At 45.9% G+C, this 10997-nt stretch overlaps 1 protein-coding gene across 6 annotated transcripts in view; it reads right to left on the bottom strand.

The window, feature by feature from the left end:
- Positions 1 to 1438: 1438 nt before the first annotated feature.
- KMT5B (lysine methyltransferase 5B) overlaps positions 1439 to 10997 on the bottom strand; it is a 50927-nt gene continuing 41368 nt past the window's right edge. For all 6 annotated transcript variants that reach the window (XM_061162081.1, XM_061162118.1, XM_061162110.1 and 3 more), the window contains one exon: positions 1439 to 3692. In XM_061162081.1, the coding sequence (XP_061018064.1) occupies positions 2215 to 3692 (1478 nt within the window). In that variant the 3' untranslated portion in view covers positions 1439 to 2214. The remainder of the gene's footprint in view (positions 3693 to 10997) is intronic.

The raw sequence follows: 10997 nt of genomic DNA, 5'->3' as shown, positions 1-10997 counted from the left end.
TTTTCCTTTAAGACTGAAATTCCTGAAGTGGCTATTGTTGGTATTCCAAAAGAACGGTTCAAGATGTGGTCTCTGAACCTCTTCCAGACTGCAAACTAGGTGGGGTTCCCACCAATCAGGGTGACTCGCTGTGCTCCGGTGCCTCCCGGACGCAGGGTCTAAGCGTGACCTTCTTGGTGCGTGAGCCCCCCTGCCCCCTGCCCCCCACGGCCACCCGGAGACTCGGGAGGGCTGGGTGAGTCTGTAAAGTGCTCTGCGTGCTCGGGGACAGACCTGTGGGACCGCCCTATGTCGAGAGGTGAAGATGCTAGATGGAGTGAGCCGAGGGGGTGTGAGTGGGCGAGGTGGGCCGTCTGATCCCACGTTAATACCTGAGGGATGTAACTGCACCGTAACAAACAGGGACGAGACGAGAGAGAAGACCACGGAAGTCATTCCTTCAAGGACGGAAGGAGCGGAAAATTTTAAATTAGAGAACCTTTACGAATATTACCAATTTCTACTTGGAATCTACTAGCAACAGTTTTAAGGAACTTAATTTAAATTATCTCCTCAAGAACCTAGAAGCTGGCAGGAATCACGAAGTCCTAACAGCAGAGGTTTTCCCACTGGACTGCTCATTACCTGCAGAGGCCTTTCAGTATCTCAAGATATGGGCTACTCTTCTAGACACTACACAAATTCCCTAAATTGATTTTACTCAGGAACACTGTATATCCAAAAGCACATGTACACATTTCCCAGAAATAAAGAGACCCACTGGTGTCAAACACCTGCTACAGATTTATATTCTCAAATTCTTTTTCCAATGATTTGTAAAATAATCCAGAGAAATGGAAGGTTGGTATTGAACATAAAGTAGTAATCAAAAATTTGCTCATTAAGTTACTTAAACATTAATTTCTCTTTTCAAAGTGCTTCAAAAACAAATTAAATCTGACTCCTCTTTTTTGTTAACTGATAATATAGTAAAAAAAAAAAAAATCTTTGATATTTTCAAACATAAACTAACATAAGCCAAGAACTCCCACTGATGCAGTGCTTAAAACTATATATTTATAATTTCCTATTTTATTGGCATGAATATTTCTAAACTTAAAAACCTTCCTGGTAAGTTCTTTTAATTTCTTATGACAAAAATTTCTCACAACACAAATATTTACAACATATACACTGTTTTCAGTTCTTTACACTGAATTTCAAAGACGAACATTTTTATAGGTTACCACAGAACAAAAGCTGTGACTCATGTTTTTATTTCATAAACTATTATAAGTTAAAGTGAATAGTTTTTTTTTTAATATTCCTTGTAGCATTTTACAAGTGCAACAGAAAACTCGAAGACCCAAATTAAGAGAGCTGTAGTTCATTAGATAAATGTTGCTTGTTGTCGTCACATTGTTCACAGCAAATTTTTTGAAAAAATAAGCACCAATCATTCTTGCAAAGAACAATTTTATCTAAAAGGATTGAAAAGTGTTAAATACAAGGTCTTTTAATTTACATGACAAGCAATAAATACGCTGTATCGAAACTCATCCTGCACACTGCTACCCTTGTACATGTAATGTACTGAAAATTAGCTGTCACGCGTGTAATTGTACTTTTTTTTTTTTTTTAAAGAAACCAATTTGAGTCCCACCCAATGGTCTGCTATTTAACCAAGGTCACAAACAGTACACCTGGGCCAGCAAACAGTGTGAAACTGACAGAACTCCAAGGGGGAAACACCTAGCAAATAAATCAAAAAGCCAAAGATCATTGCTGGTGATATTAGCATATACTAGAAAACCTTAATATGCTGCTGCTATGATTTGTTTTAAATTATTGTTTAGTCATATATTAAAGAGCCAGTTGATGCTTTTAAAGTTAAAAAAAAGGAAACTGTGTAGCCACATTATTGGTTTCAATGTCCTGTGTGGAAAGTTGCTATCACTGTACAATTTTGCTTGAGCCTTTATTTTACAACAGGGCTTTACCTCTAACTCAGAATTGCACATAAGAAGGCTATTTAAAAAGTACAATAAAAATTTGCACAAATCAGACTTTTTTAAGAAGAGTCAGTACGCTGTACACTTTCTACAGTATTATGCTGATAAGTGATGAGACAATAGAAGTGCTGCCACTAAAACGTTTTCAGTTGAGGAATAATTGACTGGAATTTTTTATTTCTTTAAAGTAGTTATCCCGGGTCAAGTTAAGACCAAGAGCTTATTATGCGTTAAGCCTCAAAGACTGATCTTCTCTCCTCCTGGAAGAAATGTCAATATCTATAGAGTCTTTCCCAACTATGAGCCTCAACCGCTTGGCCGGAGGCAGAGGGATAAAATCGTCTTCAAAGTCATCGTCATACTCCTCATCCTCGTCGTCTCCCTCTGAAGAGGAGGAGTCGTCTGTGCTCTCCTCCTCGTACTGACTGTAGTCATCCACTTCCATACGCGACTCCAGGAGGGACAGGGGGTCACTACAGCACACCCCGTTCTCGTGAAGCCCCTCTGCATACGGCCCCCTACTTTCCTCCTCCCGCTTTAGCTGGATTTTTAATTTTGTTGAACTACTGCCTGATCCTGAGTTAAATCCATTGTTGAGCTTTGCTACATAGAGGTTATTATCATTTTCATGGTCTTTACTTAACTTGATGCTGATTTTTGAAGAATTCATCCCATCGCTCTCTTGGTCATTTGTCTTGCTGCTACTGTCATGACGTCTGCGAAGAGTCAACTTGGGAATCCCAGAGTTATTTTCCAGGATTAACTGTGCATCATACCTCGTGATCCGCCTCTTTTTTTTACTTTTCGCAGTTCGGAAGCCGTCTTTTGTTTTGAAGCTCTCTGATGTCACCAGGGATGCACTGACAGGCGAAGGGGCCCAGTCTGCATAGCTCCCGGGCACGCCCTCCACGCCGCTGTGCTCGCCGGAGTCAGGGTGGGCCCCCGCTGCCTCGGGCCCCGTGCCAGGCCTGCCCGGGGACTCATGCACGGGACTGGCTTCCTCTGCCTTTGCCAGCTGCCGCACCAGCTTCGCCGGCTGTGTCTTCTTTTTGGACATGCTGCTGTCGCTCTTAGGACACCTGGCTTCCCCCTTCTGTGCAGCTTCGTGGGCCAGCTCTTCGTCCGTCGCTGCGGGAGCGAGCTGCTCGCCACCATCTGGGCAAGGTTCTGTCAAGTCACTTCTATAGCCATCCAGCGTATTTGGTTCAAGCTTGATGTCGGAGGTCTCCTTCAAGGTCATCCTCGTCCTCATGGACCGCCTAGTTGTGTAGGTGCAGGGGGCGCCCTCCGCAAGCGAAGGGGTGCCTCGTTCCGAGTTCTGTCTGTGCTCTCTCGCCGCGTGTCTGGTTAAGCACCCACTGGCCACCGTGGCCTCCACTGGTCCCTCTGGCTCCTTCTCTTTTTTAATGGGCAAATTTTTGTAGAGAACGACTTTAGGCTCTTTCAGTACCAAGTTTCCCATTTCGAGTTTTCTCGAAGCACTCTTCGGCTCTAGCCGTTTGCAATGATTTCTTAATTTTATCTTTGATAGTAAAGGCTTTGCAGGTTTTTTCAGTTTCTTTGGTACCCTGGAATTATTTATAGGAGTTAGCTTAGATGAGGTAGAGTTGGAAGAAGCTGGAATTCTTGATATAGATTGCCTTGTTAATGTTCTGCTCTTGCTGTTCTTTTTTACACCAACTGAAGATTTTCGATTAGAAGCTGTAAAGTTAAAAGAAAAAATAAGGGTGAAAAACAGTCTTGGTAACCCAGTAATGTTCAACAAAACAATGCCAACACCCAGATGATTAGCTGTGAAGTGTTTCAATTCCACACACAGGTGGTACACAGGCCCCAAGTGAGCTTCTGTCTGCACACAAGCAATTCCTACAGTTTTTCTTTACGTTATCCCTCTAATTTCTGCCTCTAACTTAAGAAGCATTGATTCACGTTCCAGGGAAGTAAACTCAGGGTTAAAGGGTTCTTATAGCACAGCAAGGACCTATATTTCATTCTAAGCTTATCAGGACACTAGTCCAAACTGAGAATTTCTTTTCCTGATTTAATATTTTACTGCAGAGAACATCTGAAGTAAAGCTAAGCAAAACCAGTATTTTTTTCGTTCACAAATTCTTCTTAAACTCATCATTTAAAATGTTTCCATTATTCATTAACTCAGAGCATAGTACTTGACCAGTAATCCAGAACAGCAACAGGTGACTAAAGGGCTCCAGGAGACAAATTCTATTACAATGTCTTCAACTGAGAAAGAGATCCTAAGAACCATACGCAGAATGCCAGGCTGGATGAATCCCAGGCTGGAATCAGAAGACTGCCAGGAGAAATATCAACAACCTCAGATACACAGATGATACCACTCTAATAGCAGAAAGAGGAACTAAAGAGCCTCTTGATGAGGGTGAACAGGAGAGTGAAAACACTAAGACCCAACATTCAAAAAACTAAGAACATGGCATCCAGTCCCATCACTTCACGGCAAATAGAAGGGAAGAAAAGTGGACACAGTGCCAGATTTTCTTTTCTTGGGCTCCAAAAACACTGTGGATAGCAGCTGCAGCCATGAAATTAAAAGATGCTTGCTCCTTGGAAGGAAAGCTATGACAAACCTAGATAGCATATTAAAAAGCAGAGACATCACTTTGCTGACAAAGGTTTGTATAGTCAAAACTGTTTTTTCCAGTAGTCATGTACCGATGTGAGAGTTGGACTATAAAGAAGAGTGACTGCTGAAGGATTGATGCTTTCGAATTGTGGTGTTGGAGAAGACTCTTGAGAGTCCCTTGGACAGCAAGGTCAAACCAGTCAATCCTAAAGGAAATCAACCTTGAACATTCACTGGAAGGACTGGTGCTGAAGCTGAAGCTCCAATACTTTGGCCACCTGATGCAAAGAGCTGACTCACTGGAAAAGACCCTGATGCTGGGAAAGATTGAAAGCAAAAGAAGGGGACAACAGAGGATGATGGTTAGATAGTATCATCGACTCAGTGGACATGACTATGAGCAAAACATGGAGGACAGAGGAGCCTGGTGTGCTGTAGTCCATGGGGTCTCAAAGAGTTGGACACAACTTAGCGACTGAACAAGAACCACATACTGTCACTCCCAGTAGATATTTACCCCAAATATCACACTGTTGAAGCTGTTCCCTTCAGGGCTGTGAGCACCTGCAGAGACTCTGAGGCTGCAGGGTTTAGCACACCCCATCCCTCCAGTGACTGCCCACTGCTGACTAGACTGAGAGAAGGAAGAGTAACACAGCTGGAGTCACACTCGGGACAGGGGGGACCCAAATTCCTCCCTCTGGACAAGGATCCCAAAAGGCTGTAACAATCCCCATGGGGACAAAACCTGGAAACTAATATGACAGCTGAAGGGCTTCTCAAAAGGCTTACACGTGACTCAAGGCTAAGCTCCCTCCATGGTGAACCTCTGACCTTGCCGCTGACTTTCTGCCTTCTGTTTTTCTCTCTGCTTACACACTGGATCTGTATTTATAGTGTTTTACAGGCGCCCTTTTCTCCAAGACGTCGTCTGCTTCCCATCCCCCACCTGAAGACCTCTTCCCATCAAAATACCTCTTTAAATCATTCACTAGGGATGTTGAGATGACCACACTAATCCTCACCACCTCTTAGCAGAAAACAGAATGAAAACCAGTTTACTATGGGTAAGCCCAGTACATTTCCCAACAAGACTATCATTCATTCCATGCTGGGGGTCGCCCAGGGCAACTGCTGTTCCTTCTGCATGGCTGAGCAAGTTAGGTTACCATTAACCTAACCTATCGTTTTTATTGAGAGAGAAGCAAGAATGCCTAACAGAGTTCCCAAAGTATCAGACCATCAAGAATAGAAGTCTCTGTACTAAGGAACTGGTTCATAAGTGGCTTTGGGATCTCCAAACAGCAAAATCCCAGGAACAATATCCCCTGACTGAACTAAGAACACACTTCTCCCTGCAGGCTGCCACCAGCGAGGCAACTTATTTTTGGAATAGTAGTAGCAGTAAAGTTTGGTGCCACTCAACTTGAGAACCATGGTATCATGAACTGGAATTACCCAGAACTTGCCAGAAATAATTTTTAAAGTATAAGGATATCCAGGGAATCCTTTTGCTAAAAGATTTATTTATGCTCATAAGACTTCCTACAAGGTGAATGGAGGTGTGTTTATTGATGGAAATGCACCAGTGTGCTGGTGTTCGTCCTTCTCAATGTGGTTGCTGGGTGACCTCTCTCCATGGCTCTTCAAGGACCGTTCTATGATCAAGCTTCTCGTTTCAGACCTGCAATCACTCCTCTGCAATGATCACGTACTTCTTGTATCCTTGACAGCAATCCCCCTGCAGTTTAGATCCAGTTTATCGCCCTCAAGAGAGCGCTTTGGCCAATCTCTCTCACAGCCTCGTTGCCATGAAAACCCATGAAGATGTTTCAGCTGGGACCTTTGCTGTTTCTCTGCAGAAGGAGACACTGCTAGCCACTCTTCTTCCTGAACGGCCCTCCTTGGCTGTTCACAAGAGCCATCCCCTGGCTGTCCCTCTGCGTCCCTGGCAGGCTACCTCCATCTGCCCCATGGCCTGTACTCCGTGACCTGGACCCCTTCAAAACTGTCTCCCAGGGAAAAGTGGCCCCTCTGTCCCGGCTGTTCACAGTGACATGCTGGCAGTTCCCATGCCATGTTCTCTAGCCCAAATCCCTCCTTAATTAGATTCACCTTACCCCTTGGACCTTGATCTCCCTCTAAGGTGGTCTCATAAGCCCCTCACAAGCCAACATGCCCAAAGGGAACTCACCACCAAGCCTCATGCTCCTCCTCCTGTTCTCCATCTGGTTCAACACCACCACCAGGCAGTCAGCTGCCTGAGCAGAAACAGGGAGGTCATCCCTGATGCCAGCTGCCGCGTCTCAAGTTCACTCCTGCACTGTCGCTGGACCCACCTCCCCCTCCATTCCCAATGCCACCGTTTCCTGCCGTAACTCTGGCACCAGCTCCTGCCTGTCCCTGCCCCCTACTGCTTTCCCAGCATTCCACTCCCCACTACAGCCCAGGGTGATTTTCCTGGGACTTCTGGTCACCTCTGGGCTTGAAACCTTCCTGTAACCTAAGACCGAAGAATAAAGTCCAAAATCTTCAATTCCGGTCACATCCCTTCTCTTCCAGCCTTGATGACTCTATTGACTCAAATCCTACACTGGTCTTCATGTCCTCATTTGGGACGGTCCCTCTGCTCTGAGCACGGTCCGCTTGGCCAACTTCTCACCCCCTTTCAAGACTCAGCTCAGCAAACACCTCTCTCAGGAAGCCTTTCATGACTTTCTTGACAGGTTACCCTCCTACGACTCCTCACAGCACCTGAGGTTCTCCACACTCGGCACTTCCTTTTAAGCCCTGGATGAATCTCACTGTGTGGTGATTCTGAATCTCGGCTCTCCCCCTTGCACCCCTCCTTTCAGGAGGCTGTTAGCTGACTGCAGTGAACCACTGACAAAGCATTTTAATATGTCTGTGTTCTAAAGAGCACAACAGAGACTGTAGGCGATGCTACATCTTTTTGCCGTAGAGTTCACTTACATATATATGTATTTATTGGTGTATTCTCATTTCCTTTGAAAAGCATTATCTTATCAAAAGCCCAGCTCAAAGGTGTGCTCAAGTCAAAGGACAGAAATAGCACAGCTGGTAAGACAACTGTGAGTAACAGGACTAAGTGCCCAGGGCTCTTCACTGTCCCATGGAGGCGCCGCTACCCTCTATTGCATGGGGAGTGCCAGCAACAGCGGGCTGAAGGAGAGTCGCTGAACTAAGAAGAGTCTACCAAGAGACTAAAGATGCTGACACAGTGGAGGAGGGCAGGGCAGTGGCTCCCCTGGCTTCAGCACTAACACCCCATGTGGTACCCTTCCCTCATGGGGGACAAATCCCAACCGCATAAACCCAGACAGTGCTTTGGGTTGGAGACACACACCCTTAGCCGTTAGTATATACTAGGTACAGTGCAGGATGGCCAAATTAGTATGACCTGAATCCTAATAAGCATTCTTTGAGGTAAGAGCTATTTACCCTAAGTGAAAACCATGGTCACGTGGACTCATGTGCCTGTCAGGAGTGTCCATCTGGTAAGCGGCAGAGATGGGAATTGAACCGAGGTTTCTGGCTCGATGGGGACCACACTGTCAGGTGGCCTCTAAGGCACACCACAGAGCTGTCATGGGGCCAGTGCCAGCTCCTGGTAAAGGACCTGCGGTGTGGCCATCATGGCGACCTCAGGGTGCCCTCAGAATCATCAGGCTGCTCTGCGTGGGCCTCAAGAATGACAGCCAGAAACAAGTGCAGGGAAACAACGCCAAAGCACCCCTATGGTTTGGGCTGCATCTATGCTCTGCACTGGAAGAGCCCCAAAAACACACACAGTGGGACCAGGGGAACATGAGGCCTCACACAGCTTGAGATGTTCACAACAGGGGGTCTAAGGACTTCAGTTCAAGGAATTTATCAGGCACCACAAGCAGGCTCCACCTCACGGGACCACCATGGGCATGTCTGCCTGGAACAGGGTGTTGGAAAGGATTAGGAAGCAGCCTGTAGGCTCAGCAGAAAAGAGCATTCAGATTCACTAGTGATGTCTGTGGCGGGACAGAGAGTGACAAGTGGTGGCCCAGTCCGTCTCCAGGATGGGTGCTCCTCAGTCAAGCTGAATGAGATGATTCTGCTGGGGGGAGTCCTTTGGGACTTGCACTCACATCCTGAGGCAGCACTGTGGGGAGCGGCCTAACCACTGAGGCACAAGAGCCAAAAAACCCAGAATCTTCTAGTAACAGCATATAGTTCAGGTCTGTGGACTGATTCTGTGAAAATGGATCTCTTGTCTCCTCTCTGGATGCTAAAGCAAACAGTCAAGTTGTGGTTCTTGAGAAGACTCCAAAACAGGAGCTGCATGGAAGGAAGAAGTAATTTTTTCTTCCAACTAGGCAGAAATGTTTTAAGAAGAACATGTATGCTGTTCAAAGAAAGCAGTTCCTCTCCAGCTGTGAGCTGCTGAACTCTAAGCAAACCGTGGGATGAGAGGGGTACTTCCAGCCTGTACACCTAGGATCTGCCCATGCCACCCAGGAGAGAGGCTGGGCAGCTCCGGCCTCGCACCCACTGCAGACTCAAGGGTCCTCCTTTCAACAGGCAGAGGAGCACGGTCAAGACACAAACACCAAAAGAAATACAGCCTAAAAGAATACTTGGAAGAGCCTGAGAAATATTGCTACAAATATACTTAGTGAACAAGGTTCTCAGAGATGGCTGGAGTAAGCCTCGAGCTCCTTCAGAGCCCCCGGCCATGTCCAGTAACTGTCTCGGGACCCTCACAGTTACTAACGCCAGCTCTTGAATTACTCAAGACAACCATTCTGTAGAAAGGTAATCTGAATAAAGGAAGCACCCCAATATGAGCAGTCACAGTAAAGTGCTAGTTCTAGTCTGTAATGCTGAGACTACTGCTCAAAGGATTACCTGCTTCCTCCAGCCTTTAGGAAGTGGCATGTAGTCCTCAGAGTTACTGTGTACTGGTCCGGTTCTGGAGCTGAGGCCTGAAGTCCCTGACAGAAGGGCCTAAGCCTCACGCACTTTTCTATCTCTTTAACAATAGCAGACTTTAAACACGTATTTGGTTTATTAACATATATTCCCTAGATGGTCACATAAGAGAACACTCAGCACCTTCCAAAATTTTTTTCCCGTTTTGATTTTTTACACTAAGTGGTGTACTGAGTTCAGTACCTGCACATCAGTAACAGAGTTAATGCATCAGAACACGAAACACCCCAGCAACGCCACAGAGCTGTGTGGACAGCTTCGGGGCCATCTCCATTCGCGGGAGCGGCTCGCTTTTAAGTGTTATCATGTAGACACTTTATACAAGGGGCTTCAAAGTCTCCAGTTTCACCAAGGAACCAGACTCAGAAAACAAAATGTTGATTATGCTGCATTTATTATTAAAACCAACAGTCAACAGTGAATGACAAACTAACTGCTCTTTTTGGTTCACTCTGGACGTTAAAGACTGAAGAGGAACAGAGTGCTGCCTCCCGCACTACAGAGGGCAGCCCTGGCCTCCGACTCCAGCAGCAGGCTGATTCAGAAGCTCGCGGCAGCGACACTCACCATCACGGGAGACACCGTCCCTGCTCTCTGGGACTTTCTGTAGTGGAGAGCACCCAGAGGGGGCTCAAAGCATCAGAAGACAGGAAAAAAGTCTCCAAGAGTCAGACCTCAGAGGGTACTTACTGCTCAGAAGTATGTATAGACATTTATAGTGCCAAAATAGGCATATTCTGGGGACTATCAAGTTAAAACTTTAAAATTTTATTCCTATCAGAGACAAGACAGACTGAAGAGCCTACTGCTTTAGTGGCCACTAGAGCAAACTGGTGTCACCCAGATGAAAACCAGTAGTGAGCAGAATGGTTCCAGGATGTCAAAGCTCCACAAACATGATGTGTTTTCTTATGCTCATTTGGGATTTCTTCTTTCTTTTCTCTTTATTCTTCATTCTCTTTTTCCAGTTTCCATTAGGTTTTGCCCCCACAAGCCACTGGGATCTTAAAGCTTCTCCCCTTCTCCTTTCCATCTCTCTTCCCACTTTTGGCAGTGGCTATGACAACTCGTCACAGTACACTGACATTCAAACTGCTGCTCTACCACAACTCTGAGTCTGGGGACTGGTGGCTTGGCAACTGGGTCAGTTCATTCTGAAAATGGCAAGTGGGTAGTAAAAAGGTGGAAGCCTTGAGACCAGAAGCTATGAACCCCCCAAGTCCATCATCCATGCTAACAGACTGGTCAGTGCAGAACAGGCAAGTGCCTGTGTGCTGCTGCCCCGGTCTCTGTCTTCTTGCAGACCTAACAACACCGTTACAGAGACTAACACCGTGATAGCTTTCTGTCAAACATGACAACCCTGGAACACATGACGAAGAGATTCAATGTCCCGTTACCAAGTATTCAAGAAAAGC

Source organism: Dama dama, chromosome 2, assembly GCF_033118175.1.
Source record: "Dama dama isolate Ldn47 chromosome 2, ASM3311817v1, whole genome shotgun sequence".
NCBI lineage: Eukaryota > Metazoa > Chordata > Mammalia > Artiodactyla > Cervidae > Dama > Dama dama.
The sequence above is the reverse complement of the archived record's forward strand: the minus strand, read 5'-3'. Positions and strand labels throughout refer to the sequence as shown.